A 23860-nucleotide genomic window follows, 5' to 3' on the forward strand; every position below is an offset into this window, starting at 1 on the left:
ATTTGAAAAAAATCATAATGTAGAAATATTAATAAGCTAGCCAGTTTATGTGTTAAATATTTGTCATCATTGCCATGCTTAATTACTAATGGATTTTGTGTTCATAATCTAAATCATATAAAGAAACTTGATAATTCAATATAATTGTAAATATTTTTTTAATGTTTTGTGTGATGTTTCTCTCAAAGCAATTATGCTCCTTGTGAAATTATGGTATGTAGGAGAGTACAGCACATAAGAAGTTAAATGTGTTCTGGTGAGAAAAGTTAGAGGCCTGTGACACTGCATGTCTTCTAGGGAACCCCCTTTAGAAACACTGGGCATAGGATAAACAATGTAAAGAGTACAAAGGTTAAAATGAATCACTCAAACAGTTTTTAAGGAACTAGACATTGGAGAGGTCAACTTCAAGAGAAAGAGTTTACATAAGTGAAACAAAAACCTGATGATACTTACTGCTATCGTCTCTGGTCATTATGTATCCGGAAGATTGTGAAGGTGGGCTTATTGTCCCAACAGCATTCCTTGCAATTATTCTAAATTCATAACGGTCACCTGGGCTCAGACCAGTTACTGTGTATTGGCATTCTGAAACATCGGTAAAGTTGCATCGGAGCCAGCGATCATTTGCTTGGCGTTTTTCAATGCTGTAGGCCACAATTTTACTACCTCCATCACGCAGAGGTGGATTCCACTTAAGTGTTACTGTTTCTCTGGTTACATCAATATAGTCAGGTGTTCCAGGTGGATCTGAAGAAAAAAATCAGAAGAACTGATTTAGTTATGATTTTCATTTGCATCAGAAAATTGTATATTGTATGTTTCTAGAACTTACCAACAGGAGACACAGCCAAGGTGAATTTGCTGGGCTCACTCACAGGGCTAAGGCCAGCAGTATTTTCTGCCAGCACCCGGAACTGGTAATCAAGACCCTCAATGAGTCCTGTAATTCTGTATTCCCTGTTGGATACTGCTGAGGTGTTGACTCGTTGCCACAATATACTATTTCTTTCTTTCTTTTCAATATGGAAGCCAGTAACTTCAGAGCCTCCATCATAGACTGGTGCATCCCAGGAGATTGTCATTCCATCAGAAGTAATATTATAAACAACAGGTTTTCCTGGTGGGCCTGGTGGTCTGAATTGGTGTTTAGCAATGACATCTACAGAGTTCAGAGGAGGGCTCACTCCATAACGGTTTTCAGCTCGAACTCTAAATTGGTATTCTGTTCCTTTAACAAGGTTTGGAATCTTGAAAGATGTCCTAGAAACACTGGAGCACACCATTTTCCAGTTGGTTTGAGATGTTTCACGCTTCTCAATGCTGTAAGATGTAATTTCTCCGCCTCCATCATCATCTGGAGTATCCCATGATATAATAATGCTGTCAGCTCTGATCTCATCAAATCTAATGGGTCCCTTTGGTTTTGATGGTGGTCCAAGGGTTATAACTGTGATTGCGTATGACTTGCGAGAAACAGCATTGTCAAGAATCAAAGTGTACTTGCCTCCATTTTCTTTCTTTACGTTCTTGATGTTAAGGCTAATTTTGGCTTCTGTTTTCTTGAATCTTACTTGCTCACTTTCTTTAAGTGGAATATTGTCCTTCAACCAAGAAATTGTTGGTCTAGGTTTACCTTTGTAAGGTATTTCTAAGTGTACATTGTGACCAATTCGTACACTTAATTGTCCACCATGAATTTCAGAAATGTCTGCTTCAGGTGTTATTACAAAATCTTTGACTGTGATAGGCCCGATGGATACACCATCACTTAATCCTTTTTCATTTTTAGCTGACACTCTGAAATCCATTATAGAAAGTTCTTTTAGCTTAGTTACTTCAAATTCACACACTTTGGAGATTCCTGCATGAGACCACTCTTGTTCATCTTTCAGTTTGCTTTCAACTATGTATTCTGTTATAGAGCTACCACCATCATAGTCTGGTTTGCTCCATGCAAGCACAACAGATGTTTTTGTGGAATCTTTCATTGATAAATCTCTTACAGGTCCTGGTACTTCTGATGCCTTTACCGGCTCTGATGTTTCACAAGGTTCTCCTAACCCATTCTCATTTTCTGCAAGAACCCTGAAGAAATATGCAGTCTTCTCTGACAAGTTAGTGATCTTGAAAGAGGTATGAGAACATTTTGTTGTAACAGCAGCCCAGGCTCTCTTGGTAGCATCTCGTTTTTCAATTACATAGTTAGTGATTTCAGCTCCACCAGTTATAAGAGGAGGTTCCCAAACCAGAGTAACTGTCGCACGCGATACATTCTTTACTTGCAACTTCTGACATGCTGCTGGTGTATCAAGTACTTTTACAGTAACAAATGTAGATTTTGGTTCGCCAACACCATTCTCAATAGTAAGGACATATTTTCCTGTATCATTGCGTGTAACTTGAGAGATATTGACTAATGTTGATGATTCTGTGTTATGAATATTGTATCTTGGATCGTTGCTAATGTTTTTGTCTCCTTTTCTCCATGTTACATTGGGAGCAGGCCTTCCTTTAAATGGTATCATTATCTGAATATCTTCACCTGCCTTGGCAGTGATGGAGGTTCTCAGTGCAACATCAAGATCAAGCTCTGGTTCCTCTGCAAAAACAAATAGGAACATTATAATATGTAAGCAAACATTACTTGAACTATTATCATAAACCGTCCTACAAATTGACACAATATTTCAGATACAACTGTAAAACATACCTAGAATGTCTTTTGCTTGCACAGGTTCTACCAGTTCAATAGGTTCTCCTTTGCCAGCAGCATTGACAGCAGACACACGGAAATAGTAGTCTACTCCAGTTTTAAGAAGAGAAACTACATATTCAGTTGTCCTCACTTCACCTCGAGCACTAACAACAGTCCATTCCTCATTTTCGGCTTCCCTTGACTCCACAACATAACTTGTGATGGCACTTCCTCCATCGTATACAGGCTTTGTCCAGTTTAGGGTGATGGATGTCTTGGTGCTATCCAAAATTTTAAGTTTAGATGGTTGTCCAGGTTTATCTACAAAAAAAACAAACACATTTTAAAAGGGCAGACAGATAACCCTATTGACATTTATTTCAAGAATCCATCGTTATATAAACTACAAAAGTTTGAATGTGGATTCTGCCAAACACCAGAGAAGGAAAAGGGTAATATGACATGTCTTACCAATAGGATCTTCAGCTTTGAAGAAATCAGATTCTTCTGAAAATGGTCCTTCACCCGCTGCATTAATAGCACAGACTCGGTATTGGAATTCACTGCCTTCAGTCAGTCCTGTAACCTTCTGTCTTATGTCACGGATTGATTCCTTGATTACTTTGAACCAACGCAGGCTCTTTTTCTCACGTTTCTCAAGGTAATAACCACTAATATCACTGCCTCCGTCTACAGTAGGTCTACTCCAGATGATGGTCATTGAATTCTTGGTGGTCATGGTAACCTCAGGAACGCTTGGTGGTCCAGGTGTAACTTTAATCATAAGAAACATAAACATTAACCAAAAAAATCCTCAAATCAAGGAAATACTAGTCTCAAAGAAGATCACTCGATGATAAACTTACCAAAAGCATTTTTGGCTACAACTGGTTCAGATTCCAGAGGATCTCCAACTCCATATTTGTTTACACCTCTAACACGGAATATGTATTCATTTCCTTTGATAAGTTTTGTAACTGTTATAAGGCATTCTTCATGCTTTTCTGACACCAAAGACCACACAACACGGCTTGTTTCTCGTTTTTCTACAATGTAATGGGTGACTTTTGCACCTCCATCGTCTGCGGGTGGATCCCACATAAATGTAATCTTTTCAGCAGTTACTGTCCTAAACTGTATAAGACCTGCAGGTGGGCCAGGCTTATCTGTGAAATGCGAAAATACAATAGTGAAATGTCAAACAAAAGCAGAGTGTATTTCATTATTTTTATCCCAAATTAGTTCAGTAAAAAAAGACATACCAAGTACTTGTACTCTGATGCTTGCTGAAGCAGAGCCCATTGCATTCTTAAGTTTCAGTTCATAATGGCCACTGTTTATACGAGAAGCATCCTTAATGAGGATAGAAGCAAACTCAGTAGTGTTTTCTATAGACACTTGTGCACATGTTTCTAACTCCTTTTCATTTTTGAACCACTCGATGGTGGGCAGAGGTTTTCCTGAAATTCCAAGTTTCAGTTTAACTGCAACTCCAGCCTTGAATTTGACAACATCTGTGTATTCTGGTGGAACGTCAATTTGTGGTGCACCTTTAGGGAGAACAAAAAGTTAAGATATTCAGAGACAAGTAGAAGAGCAACGTAAACCTATTATCACATGAATAAAAGATAACTAAGGTCCATATATATTTTCATAAACTCAAATGTAACAGTTTCAAATATTAAGTACTTACCATATGTGTCAACACAAGTTACAGGTCCTGCAACGTCTGATGGATTGCTGATGGAACCCACAGCATTCTTTGCAAACACTCTAAATTCATATTCAGAACTTTGAGTCAAACCAGACACAGTAAACTGAGTCTCAATAATATTGGTGAAGCTGGCTTTGGTCCATCTGCCATTTGGTAGATCACGTTTTTCCATAATGTAACCAGTGATTTTGCTGCCGCCATCGTATGCTGGTTTCTGCCAAGTCAAACTTACTGAAGTCTTGGAAATATCAGTGACACGGACATTTCTAGGTGGCTCTGTATGGAAAAGGAAAACACATTTTAACAAATGTGAGTTACATGTTGAACGTTTCTACTTTTTAAAAATGTCTTTAAAAGTATAGTAAGTTCATGGACATTGGCCCCTTACCGCATGAGTCAATTGCAATAACAGGCTCTGATGGATGGCTGGCTTTTCCAATGCCAGCAGCGTTTTCGGCATAGACTCTAAATTCATAGATTAAGCCTCCACTGATATTTGTAACCTTGAAATGACTTGTGCGGATAATTGTCTTGTTGGCCTTCTGCCACAGAATGCTGTTCCTGTCTTTCATTTCCAGGTGATATCCAATAACTGGATTACCACCATTAGACACGGGTTCATGCCAACCCACTGTGATGCTTTCTCGAGTCACCATGCTCACCCATGGGGTTGATGGTGGACCAGGTATGGCTGAAATTAAAATTTAACATCAAGTGAGAAAATGCAAACAAAGTTTTCAGATAACAGACAATTTTGTGAAGAAGTATATTCAACTTACTGTATGGAAGTTTTACTGTCACACATTCTGAATCTATGTGATCACTAATGCCAAAGCGATTTTCTGCTTTGATTCGGAACTGGTACTCTTCTCCTTTTGTGAGTTTCATTACTTTGATGAGATTTCTGGCCACTGTAGAAGAAACTTCTGACCATGCAGCAGTGCTTGTTTCCCGTTTGAGGACAATGTAGTTGGTAACTTGACTTCCACCATCATAAGCAGGAGGCTGCCACTGCAGTGTCACACTATCTTCAGTAACATCACTGATTGCGACAGGACCAACAGGAGGTCCTGGTCTGTCCAAAACTATAATATTAACCTTAGATTTAGTTGTTCCACTGGAGTTAGATGCTGTTATTTCATATGATCCAGCATCAGTAGCCACACTTTCCTTAAGATTAATGATAAAGCTTTCTGCAGTGGTTTCAGTGTTAAACCTTAAGGTTGATTTCACCATCAGACCTTCTTTTGATAGTGTCACCTTTGGTACAGGTTTTCCAGAGATTGGAATTTCCACTTTAAGATTAGATCCTGCTCTCACGTAAACAGTGTTGTTTGGAAAACCTTTCATGTCAACATCAGGTGATTCTAGAAAAGAAAAACCATGACATTTTAAATTGTTGAGTAGCAAATATAAGGTTGGTTTAAACGTTTTAATATTGGTAGAACATGTTTAAGATCGTATTCTTAATAGGGCTATATGATTTAAAGGATGTTTAGAAATGAATTATTATAGTTCAATATTTGTTTATAATAGTTTATATTATAATATTTAAATACATTTGAATGCAGAATACTTACCAAGTCTTTCTTTCACAGTAACAGGCAAAAGTAGTTCTTTAGGATCACTTAACCCAGCTTGATTTTCAGCAAAGACTCTGAAGAAGTAGTCCACATTTTCCTTGAGGCCACGTACGTCATGGTGAGTTGTCTTAACAACAGCACACTTGACCCATTTTTGTTGTCCCTTCTCAAGCGCTTCAACAAGATACCCTAATATTTTGCTTCCTCCATCATGATCTGGTTTCAGCCATGTCAGGGAAACGCTGTCCTTAGTCACGTTTGTGACACCAAGTTTTTCTGGGGGGCTTGGTTTCTCTGTGATAGCAAATGAATAATAGAACAATTGTGAATATGGTAATGCATGTTATTTGAAAAGTATGTGTTAAGTAATTTATAAATATGTATTGATGTTGAAAATGTTTATACCTCAAAAACTAGGCACATTACTATTATTACCAAAAGCTACTCTTAATCTGTGCCCCTTGAATCCTGTAATTTGAAGGGAACAGATCAATGTACAAAAATGCACCACATGGGTCTCTCACTGGCTGAATTATGTTCAGAACAGAAACATTGTGTGTAAAAGCATGATTAAGATATGAATAATTGTCGACAGGACAGCTTATATTAATATTTGATTTCTGATTTTAAGTAAAGATTATGTGTAGTACTTGTTGTAAAAATAAAAAACCAACCTGTAATTTTTATGCCTTCCTTGGTCTCAGCAGAAACTCCCACACCAAACTCATTTTCTCCAGTGATTCTGAAATAATAGACACCACCTTCTTGAAGGGTGGTTACTTTGTATGTGAGACGATGGCAGTTGTTTGTCACTGTGACCCAGGATTTCTTACTTGCTTCTCGTTTTTCAATGTGGTAATTCTTAACAGGTGCACCACCATCATTTTCTGGAACATCCCAGGATAGAACAGCAGAATCTTTGGTCACATCTTTTACAATGATGTTGGAGGGTGGTCCAGGGGAGTCAAGAACTTTTACAACTAATGTCAACGTTGCAGTGTTCAGCAGATTCTGCAGAGTGAGCGTGTACTTGCCAGAATCACTTCTTGTGGCCTTTTCAATGGTAAGTGATGTTTTGCTGTCTGTGGTATCAATGGTTGCTCTTGATCTGAGATCAGTATCTAGTTTACTCCACATCACATTGGGAACTGGTTTACCTCTGTAAGGCACTGTCATGGTAAATGATTCACCAGCTTTAACAATCAGGGTCTTGCGCATTTCACTATCAATGTCAAAAGAAGGCTCCTCTTCTCTTTCCTTTACTATTTGTGGTTCAGAGATCTCACTAGGATCACTTGTGCCTACTTTGTTGATTGAGCGAACTCTAAATGTGTACTCTTCACCAGATGTTAGGGCAACAACAGTGTATTCAGTACCTCTTATATTTGTTACAGCTGTGGACCACTCAGTCTCGTCTGATCTCTTATATTCAACTGTATAGCCAGTAATGGGAGAGCCACCATCAAAAAGTGGCTTTGCCCATCCTATTGTCACTGTTGTCTTTGTCGAGTCTACAATTCTGGGCCTTGATGGTGGAGATGGCAAGAAAACTGGATCTTCAGCACGGATCAATGGTGAGCACTCACTTGGAGCACTGAGACCTGCAGCATTTTCTGCATAGACCCTATACTCATATTCACATCCTTCACGTAAGCCAGTGGATTTCACCCTTAAATCATAGACAGGTTTTTTGTTGACACGTATCCACCGCAGACTATTCTTTTCTCGTCTTTCAATAATGTATCCAGATATCTCGCTACCTCCATCATTCTCAGGTCTTGTCCAGCAAAGGGTCATAGCATCTTTAGTTACACTTGTGATCTCTAATGATTTTGGTGCATTAGGTATTGTAAATGGATCTAGTGCCTTGATAGCTTCACTTTCCAAAGGTTCACCAACTCCATATTTGTTAACACCCAGCACTCTGAAGACATATTCATTGCCCCTAAGAAGTTTGGTTACTTTACAGGAAGTGGTTCTTAACTCTGACTCACAAAGTGTCCATGCTATACGACTTGTTTCACGTTTTTCAACAACATAGTAGTCAATTTCAGCACCACCATTTTCTTGTGGAGGACCCCAAGAAAGTGAACACTTTTCTGCTGTTATACCAGATATTTGTAGTGGACCTGCAGGAGGGCCTGGTCTATCCAGCACCTTACAGTTTACAGCTAAAGATCTTGTTCCAGCAACATTTTGCAGTGTTAAGACATATTGGCCAGAGTCCCTTCTTATGCAATCCTTTACTACAAGTACTGTGCTGTTATCTGTTGAAATTATTTCAGTTCTTGCTCTTTCTTCAATTTCTTTTCCATCCTTTGTCCATGAAACTACAGGATGAGGACGACCTGCAATGTCTGCACTTATCTTAAGGACTTCTCCTGCTTTCACAACAACAACATCTCTAAATTTAACATCCATCATTATCCGTGGAGCGTCCACATCATCTCTTACTGTAATAGGTCCTGTGGATTCAGATGGCTCACTAAATAATCCTGCTGAATTCTTTGCAATCACACGGAATTCATATCTCTGATCTTCAGTAAGAGCTGTTACATCAAAGAAAGTGTCTTGTATGTTAGTAAAGTTGCATTTTAGCCAGCGTCCGTCTGGTAGTTCCCTTCTTTCAATAATATATCCTGTAATTTTCGCTCCACCGTCATATTCTGGCTTAGTCCAGGACAGTGAAACAGATGTTCTTGTGATGTTTGTGACTTCTGGCTGGCCTGGAGGATCACATGGATCTCTTGCTGCAACTGGCTCACAAGTCTTACTAAATTTGCCAATTCCTGAAATGTTTTCAGCATAAACACGATATTCGTACATAAGTCCTTCCTCAAGACCTGTTACTTTCAGCTGTGTATCAGCTATAAGACTCTTATTTACTTTACTCCAGAGAATGCTGCTTCTTTCTTTACGCTCAAGGTGATATCCAATTACCTGACTTCCACCATCATTCACTGGAGGTTGCCAGCTCACCATCATAAATGCTTTGGTTGCATGGACAACGTGAGGTGTTCCAGGGGGACCCGGTGGTTTAAATGGATACTGTGCAATAATAGCTGGACTATCGGTATAATGACTCCTGCCATACCGGTTCTCTGCACATACACGGAACTGATACTCTGATCCTGTTGTTAGGCGTGCAACTTTAATAGCTGTTCTTGCTACTGCTGCAGACACTACTTCCCATACTACAGTAGTTGTGTCTCTCTTTTCCACTATATAATTGTTGATATGGCAGCCACCATCATATTCAGGGGCACTCCAAGAGAAAGAAATGCTGTCTGAACTAACATCATCCACGTGTATAGGACCTGGAGGTCCTGGTTTATCTAGCACTATTACACTAATAGATACTATTGCTGTCCCAGCACTGCTTGTAGCAGTTAATTCATAATTTCCAAAGTCATCCTTTGAGGCATCTTTGATGGAAAGCAATGCTGAGGTTTTGGAAACTTGAACATTGACTCTAGTTGTTTGTTTTAGGGGCTGGCCGTCCTTCTTCCATGTAATAGTCGGAGCTGGTCTTCCTCGGATTGGTATGTCTATCTTAAGGTCTTCTCCAGCTTTTACACTGTAAGTATTGAACAGTAGTTCAATTGATGGTTGTATTTCAATATCTTTGGCAATGACAGGGACACCTAGCTGTCTTGGATCACTCTTTCCTTTCTCATTTACAGCAATTACTCTGAAAGTATACTCTTCTCCCATTGTAAGACCTGAGATGGTTGCTTCAAGAGTCTTGACCTGGGTGCATGTGCTCCATTTTTCGCTTCCTTTTGTTTGCATTTCAACAATATAGCTTGTAATTTTGCTACCTCCATCACTCTCAGGTTTCTCCCATGAAATTGTAGCAGTGTTGCGTGTTACATCAACAAGTGATACTCTTCCAGGAGCAAGAGGGGCTTCAGCCACTTTGACTGCATCAGTTGTGCTTGCAGGCAATCCAACACCATATTCATTAGCAGCCAGAACACGGAAATAATATATGCCTCCTTCTTGTAGCTGTTCAATCTTAAATGTATTTTTAGTACAATTATTTGTTACAGTTGCATAAGCTTTTCTTGTTGATTCACGTTTCTCAACAATGTAGTTTGTGATCTTTGCTCCTCCATCAATGAGTGGTGGCTCCCAAGACAATGTCACTGAATCCTTCTTGATTTCCTTGATTGTCAAATTTACCGGTGCACTTGGGGAATCTAATACTCTAACGTTGACAAAAGCTGATTTTGAGCCACTGTTGTTTTCTAATGTCAAATTGTACTTTCCACTATCAAATCTGTTAACATTGTCAATAACCAACATAGTGTATGATCCTGTAACTTCAATTTGGGCCCTGTCACTAAGGGTGCCTTCTGCCTTCTCCCATTTGACTTCAGGCTCTGGTCTTCCTTTAATTGTGACAAACAAGCGCAACGTTCCACCAGCTCTAACAGAAACAGTCTTTCTCAATTCAGCATCAAGTTCAATTTCAGGAGGTTCTATTTTTTCTGCTGCAACAACTGTACCTGGAACTGTAGCAGGTTCTCCAACTCCTTCAGAGTTGAGAGCACAGATGCGGAAACAATATTCTGAATTTTCTTTTAGTTTTGTTACTGTAAATTGCTTTCCTTGCAATCCTGTTGGCGGTGTGCAAGTAGTCCATTCATCAGAAGCTGCTTCCTTTACTTCTATGATGTAACCTAGAACTGGTGCACCACCATCATAAATAGGTTTGCCCCAGGCAAGTGACACAGATGATCGAGATGTGTCAGTTACTTTGGGATTGCTTGGCGGTCCTGGTGGATAGATTGCATCGCATGCCCGATAGAAGACAGATGGTTCGCTTGTTTCTCCTACACCAGCTGCATTTTCTGCTGAAACTCTAAATTCATAGAAATGACCTTCTGCTAGGCCTGTTACTCTGAATCGCAGATCAGTCAATGTCTTTTTATTGCACTTTGTCCATCTAATACCATCTTTGTCTCGTTTTTCAAGAATGTACCCTTCTATTTCTGCCCCACCATTGTCTTGTGGGCGTCCCCAGGTTACAACCATAGAATCCTTTGTGATTGCTGTAACCTCTGGTGTTGAAGGTGCACTTGGTGGCTTAAATGGATTGCGTGCAAGGACAGGTTCAGATTCAAGAGGCTCACCAATACCATATTTGTTCACTGCCATTACTCTGAAAATGTATTCATTTCCTGTAAGGAGTTTGGTAACTTTATGACTTAGAGCTTGTATATCTGATGCAACTTGAGTCCAAGAAAGCCGGCTTGTTTCTCTCTTTTCAATGATGTAATGTGAAATGTTTGCACCACCATCCTGTGCAGGTGGGCCCCATGCCAAGTAACATTTTTCAGCTGTTACACCTGTAACGTTTAATGGAGCTTCTGGAGGACCTGGTCGATCAAGTACTTTAACAGTTATCGGTATTGCCTTTGTTCCACCTACATTGCTGAGGTTGAGAACATATTGTCCACCATCAATTCGAATACAGTCTTTCACAGTAAGAGTTGTCCTTTGAAGAGTGGATTTTATTTCCATTCTTGCCGTTGCTGCTTCAAGTTCCTTTCCATCTTTCAACCAGGTAATGTCAGGAATTGGTTTACCATGGATGTCAGCTTCAAGCACAAAAGTGTCACCAGCGTTAACAATAATAACGTCCTTATACTTTGGATCCAGAGAAGCTCTAGGAGCATCAATTTCATCTCTAGCAGTAATAAGGCCTGTGCTTTCTGAAGGTTCACTAAAGCTTCCAGCAGCATTTCTTGCAATAACTCTAAACTCATATCTGTCATCCTCTGTAAGTCCAGTTACTGTGAACTCTGTATCTAATACATTTGTAAAGCTGGCTTTCATCCATCGACCTTCAGGCAGCTCTTTCTTTTCTACAATGTAGCCTGTAATCTTACTGCCACCATCATACTCTGGTTTTTTCCATTGAAGTGTAACATAATTTCTTGTAATGACAATTGCTTCAGGGCGTCCAGGTGGATCACATGGATCACGAGCAATATAGCCCTCTGATATCTTGCTTGGTTTTCCAATGCCAACAATGTTTTCAGCAGATACTCTAAATTCATATTCCAAACCTTCTTCCAGGCTATTTGTTTTTAATTTGGTGTCCTGAAGAAGAGTCTTGTTTAATTTTGCCCAAAGTATACTATTTTTCTCTTTACGTTCCAAGTGATAACCAAGAACTTTGCTTCCACCATCATTCACTGGTTCATGCCACTGCACAATCATGTGGTCCTTTGAAATTGATGTGACAAATGGTGTTCCTGGAGGCCCTGGTTCTTTGTAGGGATACTGCACAATGACTGCAGCAGAATCTAAAGGAGTGCTCTTTCCATACCTATTTTCGGCATATATTCTAAACTGATATTCTGAACCAGTTGTAAGTTTTGAAACTTTAATTGTTGTTCTTGCAACTGTTGCTGAGATTAGTTGCCAGGTAGTGGTAGTTGTATCGCGTTTTTCTACTATATAGTTATTTATTTGACAACCTCCAGTGTACTCAGGGGCATCCCATGAAAACACTACAAAGTTAGAACTAATTTCATCAAAACGTACAGGTCCTTTTGGTGGGCCGGGTTTGTCCAGGATGATAATGTTTATATTTTCAGTTGCTGTGCCAGCACTGTTTGCTGCTGTTACCGTGTATTTTCCATAATCATCTTTGTTACTTTCGTTGATATGCAAGATGGTTGATATTGATGTGTCTTCTACATTTACTCTTGTGGTTTGTTTCAGTGTCTGACCATCTTTGGACCACGTAACGTTTGGTTTTGGTCTACCTATGACAGGTATTTCAATCTTCAAATCTTCTCCAGCTTGTACATTATAGGAACTGAACATTAGTTTGAAACTAGGTTCAATAGTCAAATCCTTCGCTATTACTGGGATGCCAAGTATTCTTGGATCACTCTTTCCCTTTTCATTGTAAGCAAGAACACGGAAAGAATATTCATGTCCTGAATTTAATCCAGAGACAACAGCATTGCATGTTTTGGCTTCAGTAACTGTGCTCCATTTCTCTACTCCTTTTGGTTGCATTTCAACTAAGTACCCAATGATTCTGCTGCCTCCATCATGTTCTGGTTTTTCCCACATAAGAGAAACACTTCTCTGAGTGACATCCATGAGGGTGATTTTGCCTGGTGGTAATGGTGCTTCAGAAGCTTTTACTGCATCTGCTGTTTCCACGGGTGCACCAATGCCAAACTCATTTTCAGCCATGACTCTGAAGTAATATACAGCTCCTTCTACAAGATTTTCAACCTTGTAGCTTGTTTTGCTGCACTTGGTTGTCACATTAGCATATGCTTTCCTGGTGGATTCTCGCTTATCTATAACATAATTCTTAATTTTTGCACCCCCATCAATAAATGGAGGTTCCCATGTAAGTGTTACAGAATCTTTCTTAATATCTTTTACAATGAGATTTATTGGTGGGCCTGGTGTGTCCAAAACTTTAAGTGTCACAAATGCAGATTTAGAACCACTGCTGTTTTCCAACTTTAGTACATATTTTCCTGCATCATTTCGGTCACAGTTATCAATTGAAAGCTGGGTGTAGTTGAGGCCTCTTTCAATCTGTGACTTCTCTGTGAGTTCCCCTTCCTCTTTTGACCAAGTGATCTCAGGAGTTGGTCTTCCACTAAATGGAATGTAAATTCTTACATTTCCACCAGCTCTCACCAATATTCCTTTACGTAGTTCTGAATCAAGGTCTATCTCTGGAGCTTCAAGCTTATCCTCTGGTTTTACAGTTCCTGGAACTGCTGCAGCCTCACCCACACCTGCTTTATTTATAGCACATATCCGGATCTGGTATTGCTGATGCTCAACAAGCTTCTTGATCTCAAATTTGGTTACTTGTAAGCCAGTCTGTGGGGTACACATTGTCCACTCCTCTTCATCACCTTTACAGATCTCTACAATATAGCCTTGAATTTCACTTCCACCATCGTAAATTGGCTTGCCCCAAACAACTACAATAGAGTTTTTGGTTGTGTCAACTACATGTGGGTTAGTAGGTGGTCCTGGCTTGAAAATAGGATCACTTGCTTTAAAGTAGGCAGTAGATTGACAAGGTTCACCAATTCCTGCAGCATTTTCAGCTGAAACTCTGAATTCATATTCGTGATCTTCTGTTAAGCCTACAACTCTGAATCTTAAATCTGTTATTCTGCGTTTGTTGCATTTTGTCCACCTAATTCCAGCTCTATCACGTTTTTCCACAATGTAGCCAATAATTTCACTGCCACCATCATTATCTGGTCGACTCCAACAGACAGTCATAGAGTCCTTTGCAATGTTGGTAACGTCCAATGCTTTTGGTGGTCCAGGAGGTACATATGGGTTTCTCATTAGCACTGGAACAGACTCTAATGGCTCACCAACACCATATTTATTCACAGCCATAATGCGGAAAAGGTACTCATTGCCTTCTAGCAGTTTTGTTACTTTAAGAGAGGTAGTTACTACTTCAGGAGCAACAACTGTCCAAGCAAGGCGACTTGTTTCTCTCTTTTCAATCACATAGTGAGAAATATCACTGCCTCCATCATGTTGAGGTGGACCCCATGCTAGTGAACACTTGTCAGCTGTAACTCCAGTAACTTGCACTGGGCCCTCAGGTGGTCCTGGTCTGTCCAATACTTTAACATGAATAGGAATAGACTTGGTTCCTGCAACATTTGAGGCTTGAAGAATGTACTGGCCACCATCAATTCTAATAGCATCTTTCACCACAACAAGGGCTTTAAAATCAGTGTTTTTTATCTCACATCTGGCAGTCTCCTCAAGTTCCTTGTCACCCTTAAACCACTGAATGCTAGGAATAGGTTTTCCATGTACATCACCATCGATTTTAAATGTTTCGCCTGCATTGACAACAATTGTTTCTTTGTATTTTGGATCCATTGAAATTCTTGGGGGCTCTACTTCATCCTTTGCAGTTATTGGCCCTGTACTGTCAGAAGGCCTGCTCATTGTTCCAGCAGCATTCTTTGCAATAACTCTGAACTCATATCTCTCATCTTCAGTAAGGCCACTTACTGTGAACTGTGTTTCAATAACATTGGTAAAGCTAGCTTTCATCCAGCGTCCATCTGGAAGATCACGCTTCTCAACAATGTAACCAGTTATCATGCTACCTCCATCATATTCTGGCTTTTTCCAGCTAAGGGTGATTGCATTTCTTGTTACAATTATTGGCTCAGGGCAACCTGGAGGGTCACAAGGGTCTCTGGCAAAGTAGCACTCTGAAACCTTGCTTGGCTTCCCAATACCAACAATATTTTCGGCGTAAACCTTGAATTCATACTCAATGCCTTCTTCAAGATTTGTGCACTTAAAACATGTATCTGAAATTATTGTTTTATTGACCTTTGTCCACAAAATACTATTTCTCTCTTTCCGCTCAAGGTGGTATCCAATAATTTTGCTTCCACCATCATTAATGGGTTCATGCCACTGCACAACTATACTATCTTTTGTTATTGTTGCAGCACAAGGTGTACCAGGAGGACCAGGTTCCTTGTAAGGATATTGAGCAATTATTGCTTCAGATTCCAATCCAAAGCTCCTTCCATATCTGTTCTCAGCAAATATCTTGAATTGGTACTCAGTGCCAGTTTTTAGTTTTGAAACCTTGAGAGTGGTTCTTGCAACTGTTGCTGAAACGGTTTCCCACAGTGTAGTTGTTGTATCTCTTTTTTCAACAACATAATTTGTAATTTGACAGCCTCCAGTGTATGATGGTGGATTCCAGGAAACTGTTATACTTTCAGCACTAACTTCATCAAATTTCACAGGGCCACTTGGTGGATCTGGCTTGTCAAGTGTTATAATCTCAATAGTTGCCACTTTCTGCCCAATGATGTTAGCCACATTAATGGCATACATGCCTGCATCATCCTTGTTTGTTTCCTTAATATTCAATATAGTAAGGTTTGCTGTATCTGTAATGTTAAGTCTAGTAGTCTGCTTGAGATCCTGACCATCCTTTGTCCAAGAAATTGTTGGTTTTGGTCGTCCAGAAACAGGAACTTCAACCTTCAAATCTTGACCAACTTGGACACTATAACTGCTAAATGCAGGTCGTACATCTGGCTCTATAACAAGGTCTTTGGCGATTACTGGGACTGCAAGGGACCTGGGATCACTCCTTCCCTTTTCATTTACTGCTATTACTCTGAAGAGATATTCACATCCCTGAGTTAAGTTAGTAATTATAGCATCCAGTGATTTTACACGATTACACTCAGACCATTTATCGCTTCCTTTAGCTTGCATCTCTACAATGTATTGGAGGATTTTGCTGCCACCATCATGTTCGGGTTTCTCCCATGAAAGCGATACACTGTTTCTAGTCACATCAAGCACTGTTATTTTTCCTGGAGGCTGTGGAACCTCTGACACTTTAACAGGGTCAGAAATTTCTGCAGGTACACCAACTCCATATTCGTTCTCAGCAGTGACTCTGAAATAGTAGGTACAACTCTCTTGTAGCTGATCAATCTTCCATGAAGTCTTGTGGCAGTTTGTTGCAACTGCTGCATATGCTTTTCTGGTGGTCTCACGTTTTTCAATAATATAATTTTTGATCTTGGCTCCACCATCCAATATAGGTGGTTCCCATGTCAATGACACAGAATCTTTTGTGACTTCCTTTACCTTTAGATTTACAGGTGCACTTGGTGTATCTAAAACTCTTACACTGATAAAGGCGGATTTTGTGCCACTGCTATTTTCTACTGTGATTGTGTACTTTCCAGAATCATATCTGTTAACATTGTCCAGAACAAGTGTGGTAAAACTGCTAGTGGCATCAATCTGGGCTGTGTCTCTGATTTCACCATCAACTTTTCCCCACTTGACTTCAGGTGCTGGGCGTCCTCTGATTGGAATAAACAGCCTCAATGAACAACCAGCTCTCACATTTACCATTTTTCTCAGTTCTGGATCCAGATCAAGATCAGGTACTTCCAGTTTCTCTTCAACAATAACTGACGCGGGAACATCAGCATGTTCTCCAACACCAGCCTTGTTAACTGCGCATATACGGAATTTATATTCATGCTTTTCCAATAGTTTGTCAACTTCAAGACGTGTTTCTTTGATGCCACTTGCCGGAGTGCACATGGACCATTCATCTGTGCTGACATCACACTTTTCTACAATGTAGCCTTGGATCTCACAGCCACCATCATAGATTGGTTTGCCCCATGAAAGTATCACTGAGGATCTTGTAACGTCAACTGCCCTGGGATTGTTTGGAGGCCCAGGTTTGTATATAGGATCACAAGCCTTGTAATAAATTGAAGGTTGGCTTGGTTCACTTAAACCAGCAGCATTTTCTGCAGATACTCTGAATTCATAAAGATGAGACTCTACAAGACCAGTTACTCTGAAGCGCAATTCACTGACCAAACGCTTGTTGCATCGTACCCAGCGGATACCTTCTTTGTCACGCTTTTCAACAACATAGCCAGTTATTTCACTACCTCCATCAAATGCTGGTCTTTCCCATACAACTATCATGGAGTCCTTGGTGACAGCTGTAACTTCTGGAGCTTTTGGTGCTTGTGGAACAACAAATGGATTTTTAGCTACAACTGGTTCAGATTCAAGGGGCTCTCCAACTCCATATTTATTTACAGCCATTATACGGAAAATGTATTCATTTCCTTCCAAAAGTTTAGTAACTTTGCAGCTGAGTGTCTGTACATTAGGATCTACTACGGTCCAGACTAAACGACTTGTTTCTCTTCTCTCAACAATGTAGTGGGATATATCACTTCCACCATCTTGCTTGGGAGGTTTCCATGCCAAATTGCATTTTTCAGCAGTAACACCAGTAATAGTAATTGGAGCTTCAGGAGGTCCTGGTCTATCAAGAACCTTGATGTTAATCGGCACAGATTTCTCTCCAGCAACATTCTTCAACTGCAGAATATACTGACCACTATCTACTCTTATGGCTTCTTTGACACTAAGAGATGTGAAAAAGTCAGTGCTCTTAATTTCTAGGCGAGCTGTGTTTGAGAGTTCTTCGCCAGCCTTTAGCCACTGAACTGAAGGAATAGGTTTGCCATAGATATCTGCATCAATTTTAAATGTCTCACCAGCATTTATTATTATGGTTTCTTTGTATTTTGGGTCCATGCTTACACGAGGAGGTTCAACTTCATCTCTTGCAGTAATTGGCCCAGTGCTTTCAGAGGGTTCACTGAAAGTACCTGCAGCGTTTCTTGCAATGACTCGGAATTCATATCTTTGATCTTCTGTGAGTCCAGTGACTGCAAATTCTGTTTCAAGTACATTTGTAAAGCTTGCTTTCATCCAGCGTCCATCAGGCAACTCTTTCTTTTCAACAATGTAACCAGTGATCTTGCTGCCACCATCATATTGAGGTTTTGTCCAGTGAAGGGTCACTGAATTTCTTGTAACAATAACAGCTTCTGGGCGACCTGGAGGATCACATGGGTCCCGTGCCACATAACATTCAGACACTTTACTTGGCTTACCAATGCCTACAATATTCTCTGCATAAACCCTAAATTCATATTCGATACCTTCTTCAATATTGGTTGTTTTAAATCTTGTGTCTGGAAATATTGTTTTGTTCAACTTGACCCAAAGGATGCTGTTTCTCTCTTTGCTTTCTAGATGGTATCCAAGGATCTTGCTACCTCCATCATTTACTGGCTCATTCCACTGTACAACCATGCTATCTTTAGTCACCGCTGATACAAATGGTGTTCCTGGAGGACCGGGAAGTTTGTATGGGAACTGGGCAACAATGGCATCTGATACCAAATAGCTGCTCTTTCCATATCGGTTCTCAGCAGCAATTCTGAATTGATATTCACACCCTGTTTTAAGTCGTGATGCCTTTATAGTTGTTCTGGCTACTGTAGCAGACACAATCTGCCAAAGAGTTGTTGATGTGTCACGCTTTTCTACTATGTAGTTGCTGATAGAGCTTCCACCATCATATTTTGGAAGATCCCAGGAGAAGCTGATGCTATCAGCTGTTACTTCATCAATTTTAACTGGGCCAGTTGGTGGATCTGGTTTGTCAAGGACAACAATGTTAAGTTGTTCAGTGGCTTCACCTGCAGTATTGGCAAGTTTAACTGTATACTGACCAACATCTTCTTTAGAAGCTTCTTTGATGGTAAGCAAAGAATTGCTCTCTGTATTCTCTGCATTTACCCTAGTTGTTTGTTTCAAGGGTAGATTGTCTTTGTGCCATGTAACAGTTGGTTTAGGACGTGCAACAAAGGGTACATCAACTTTTAGGTCTTCTCCGGCTAAAACACTGAATGTATTGAATAGCAGTTTGAATGCTGGTGCAATCACAAGATCTTTTGCAACCACTGGCACTCCCAGTTGTCGTGGATCACTGATTCCTTTTTCATTTTGTGCAGAAACACGGAACATGTATTCTTCACCTTGAATCAATCCAGTTATTTTGGCATCTGTGGTCTTTACTGTTGTACATGTAGCCCATTTATCACTACCTTTGCTCTGCATTTCAACAATATAACCCAAAATTCTGCTTCCTCCATCATGTTCTGGTTTTTCCCAACTCAAAGAAACACTGTTCCTTGTTATATCAACTAATGTTATCTTGCCTGGTGGCAGAGGTCTTTCTGATACTTTGACTGACTCAGGTGTTTCCACAGGCAATCCAATGCCATATTCATTTTCTGCAAGGACTCTAAAATAATAATTACATCCTTCATGTAACTGATCTATTTTCCAGCTTGTCTTATGACAATTAGCAGATACTGTTGAATATGCTTTCCTTGTTGATTCACGTTTTTCAACAATGTAATTCTTGATTTTAGATCCACCATCAATCAGAGGTGGATCCCATGTTAATGTTACAGATTCCTTTGTGATTTCTTTTATTTTAAGATCTTGAGGTGCCCCTGGTGTATCAAGTACCCTGACATTCACAAATGCAGATTTGCTTCCTGAGCTGTTTTCTATTGATAGAATGTATTTTCCACTGTCAAATCTGTTGACATTTTCAATAATGAGCAAAGTGTAAGAACTTGTCGATTCAATGTTTGCTCTCTCTAGTGGTTCACCATTTTCTCTTGACCACTTTACCTCTGGTGCTGGTCTTCCTTTAATTGGTACAAATATCCTTAAAGTGCAACAAGCTCTTATGCAGATAACTTTACGAAGTTCAGCATCTAATTCAATTTCTGGTGGTAGCATTCTTTCTTCTGCTTTTGGTGATCCAGGTACAAGGACAGATTCACCTGCTCCTTCAGAGTTTTGAGCATAGATTTGAATTTTATATTCTTGGTTTTCTTTCAGTCCTGTTATTGTGTAGGAGGTTGCTCTGAGTCCAGCTTGAGGTGTTACAACTTTCCATTCATCCTCGTCTGGCAAAGATATTTCCACAATGTAACCTGTGATTTCAGAACCACCATCATACAGTGGCTTGTTCCAAGCAATTGTGATTGAAGATTTGCTTGTATCAAGAACCCTTGGGTTTCCTGGAGGTCCAGGTTTGAACACTGTATCACATGCTTTGTAAAATGGACTACATTGGCTTGGTTTACTGATACCAGCAGCATTTTCAGCCATGACTCTGTATTCATATTCATGGCCTTCAGTTAGCCCAGAAACTTTATAACGTAAATCAGTGAGGATTCTCTTGTTGCATTTGATCCAGCGGAGCCCTGCCTTGTCACGTCTTTCTACAATATAGTTAGTTATTGGGCTTCCACCATCTGATTCTGGATGTCCCCAGCAAACTATCATAGAGTCTTTTGTAACAGTTGTTACCTCGGGAGTTTTTGGTGGGTCAGGTGGGACATATGGATTAACTGCAAGGGTAGGTTCAGATTCCAAAACCTCTCCAACTCCATATTTGTTGACTGCCATAACACGGAATATATATTCATTTCCTTTAAGCAGTTTAGTGACTTTGAATTTTGTAACTTGCACATCTGTTGCTACATTTGTCCAGGCTAATCTGCTTGTTTCACGCTTTTCAACAATATAGTGGTCAATCTTTGCTCCACCATCATCAAGGGGTGGTAACCAGGATATTACACATTTTTCAGATGTAACTTCTGTCACAGACAATGGCCCTTCACATGGACCTGGTCTATCAAGAACTTTCACATTAAATACATGTTTTGCAAATCCGCCAGGATTAGAAGCCATGAGTGTATATGCACCACCATCTTTTCTTGTAGAGTCTTTGTTTATTAAAGCAGTGGAGAAATCTGCAATCTTTATTTCTAATTTTGCTGTATCCTCCAGATCCCTTCCTTCTTTTGTCCAAGATAATGTAGGTGGTGGACGACCAGAAACATCTGCATCAAGCCTGAAAACATCACCAGCCTTGAGAATTATAACATCTTTGAACTTGGCATCCACCATTATTCTTGGCTCTTCAATGTCATCTCGGCATGTTATTACATCTGATGGTTCAGAGGGTTGACTGACAGCACCAGCAGCATTTCTTGCTGTTATCCTAAATTCATATTCTGAATTTTCTGTTAATCCACTTACAGTAAATTCAGTTTCTAAAATGTTACTGAAGTTAGCCTTCAACCAGCGCCCATTAGGAAGATCCCTCTTCTCAACAGTGTAGCCAGTTATTTTAAATCCTCCATTGTATTCTGGTTTAGTCCACTGTAGGGTTACTGAATGTCTGTTAATATTGATGGCAACTGGTTTTCCTGGTGCATCAATTGGATCCAATGCAAAGGTTGGTTCAGATGCCTTACTTGGCTTGCTTTTGCCAGCCATATTTTCTGCTACCACACGGAATTCATAAGCAATTCCATCAGTGAGCCCTGAGGACTTATATATGTTTCCTACAACCAGAGCTTTGCTTATTGTCTGCCACATAATGCTGTTTCGCTCTTTTCTTTCAATATGATATCCTAGAATTGCACTTCCACCATCTGTAACTGGCTCATGCCAACTAATGGTCATTGAATCCTTTGTAACAGCAATTACTTGAGGTGTGCCCGGAGGCCCAGGTACTTTAAATGGATAAGCAGCAATCACTGAATCCGAATTCAAGGCAGGACCACTTCCATATCTATTTTGAGCTTTCACACGGAATTGATATTCTAAACCTGTGGTCAAACGTGTTGCTTTAAAGGTTGTACGTATCACTGTAGATGCTAACTCAGTCCATGTTGTGCTGTTAGTTTCACGTATTTCTACAATATAATTGGTTATTGGAACTCCGCCATCATTATCTGGGACATCCCATGACAGAGTAACAAAATCAGATGAAATTTCTTCAAATTTAATTGGCCCAGTTGGCAGTCCAGGCACATCATGCACTTGCACAGATATGATTTCACTAATCTCTCCAACAATATTTTTAGCAGCCACGTTATATTTTCCAGAATCACTTCTTATGCATTCATTGATATTAAGAATGGTTGCAGTTGCTGTGCGTTCCACATTAACTCTCTGTGTTTCTTTAAGAAGCTGATTCTCTTTCTTCCATGTTACAATTGGCTTGGGTCTTCCAAGCACAGGGATTTCCACTTTAATATTGTCACCTGCTTTGGCAATGATTGTCTTGTGATAAAGGCCTCTTAGGTCAAACTCAGGAAGCATTAACTGTTCTTTAACAACAACTGGTCTGCTTTCTCTTGGATCACTTCTTCCAGCACTGTTAACAGCCATTACTTGGAAGATATATTCTTCATTTTCATTAAGGTTTTTCACCACATAGTCCAATGTTTTCACAGTTGCTATATGCATCCATTGATCAGATCCTTTCCTCTGTGCTTCAATGACATAACCAGTGATCTTGCTACCACCATCATGTACTGGCTTTGGCCAAGCAAGGCTGACACTGCTCTTTGTAATGTCCATTATGTTGAGACTCTCAGGGGGAGATGGTGCTTCTGAGGCTCTTATTGGCTCAGCAGTTTCCACTGGCTCACCAATTCCAAATTCATTTTCTGCCAACACTCTAAAGTAGTATTCACATCCTTCTGCTAGGTTGGGAATCCTTAAAGAGCACTTCTGGCAGTTAGTTGTGATTGTTGAATAAGCCTTTCGAGTAGATTCACGTTTTTCAACAATGTAATTTGTAATTCGAGATCCGCCATCAATAAGTGGCATGTCCCACTGCAAGGTAATGCTGTCTTTTGTAACATCCCTGGCTTTAAGGTTTATTGGAGGCCCTGGTGAATCTAACACTTTTACATTTACGAATCCAGTCTTCTTTCCAGCTGCATTTTCAAGAGTCATCGTGTATTTTCCAGTGTCATACCTGTTACATTCAGTGATGATTAGCAGAGAAAAGGATTCTGTATTCTCAATGTTAGCTCGTATTTTAAGGGGAATGTCCCCTTTCATCCAGGTGACCTCAGGTGCGGGGCGTCCTTTAATTGGTACAAATATACGAATGCTTAGTCCAGCTCTAACAACAAGAGTTCTCCTTAACTCAACATCCAGTTCAAAGTCAGGCGTTTCTTCACGTTCTTTTATTTCAACATCATCAATTTGTGCTGGTTCTCCTGTACCTGCTGCATTTATTGCACGTATCCTGAATTTATATTTTCCTCCAGGCTGAAGATTTGCAACAACAAACTCAGTAATTCGTAAAGCTGATCCAGTAGTGTCCTTAATCCATTCCTCTTCTCCATCCTTTTGATGCTCTACGATATAGCCAGTGATTTCAAGTCCACCATCATAGTGAGGCTTTCCCCAATTTAATGTTGCAGTAGATTTTGTTGTATCAGTAACTCTTGCATTAGAAGGTGGTCCAGGTGGGTCTATAATAAGACAAAGAGCAACCAATTAAAAGACAGTTCGCAGATAATCTATCAAGCAAGTTTATATACATACTGTATACCATGA

The 23860-nt window shown here is 39.9% G+C and overlaps 1 protein-coding gene across 1 annotated transcript in view; it reads right to left on the reverse strand.

The window, feature by feature from the left end:
- Nucleotides 1-23860, reverse strand: part of LOC149286002 (titin-like) — a 200452-nt gene that overhangs the window by 20703 nt on the left and 155889 nt on the right. The window contains exons 221-231 of the mRNA XM_089494688.1: nt 6670-23775; nt 5993-6289; nt 5192-5779; nt 4801-5103; nt 4392-4688; nt 3961-4248; nt 3565-3864; nt 3170-3472; nt 2714-3019; nt 836-2602; nt 457-750 (exon numbers count right to left, since the gene is read on the reverse strand). Of these exons, the coding sequence (XP_089350814.1) occupies nt 457-750; nt 836-2602; nt 2714-3019; nt 3170-3472; nt 3565-3864; nt 3961-4248; nt 4392-4688; nt 4801-5103; nt 5192-5779; nt 5993-6289; nt 6670-23775 (21849 nt within the window). The remainder of the gene's footprint in view (nt 1-456; nt 751-835; nt 2603-2713; nt 3020-3169; nt 3473-3564; nt 3865-3960; nt 4249-4391; nt 4689-4800; nt 5104-5191; nt 5780-5992; nt 6290-6669; nt 23776-23860) is intronic.

Source organism: Sceloporus occidentalis, unplaced genomic scaffold, assembly GCF_023333645.1.
Source record: "Sceloporus occidentalis isolate IW3139 unplaced genomic scaffold, rSceOcc1.0.p SCAF_74, whole genome shotgun sequence".
Lineage (NCBI taxonomy): Eukaryota > Metazoa > Chordata > Lepidosauria > Squamata > Phrynosomatidae > Sceloporus > Sceloporus occidentalis.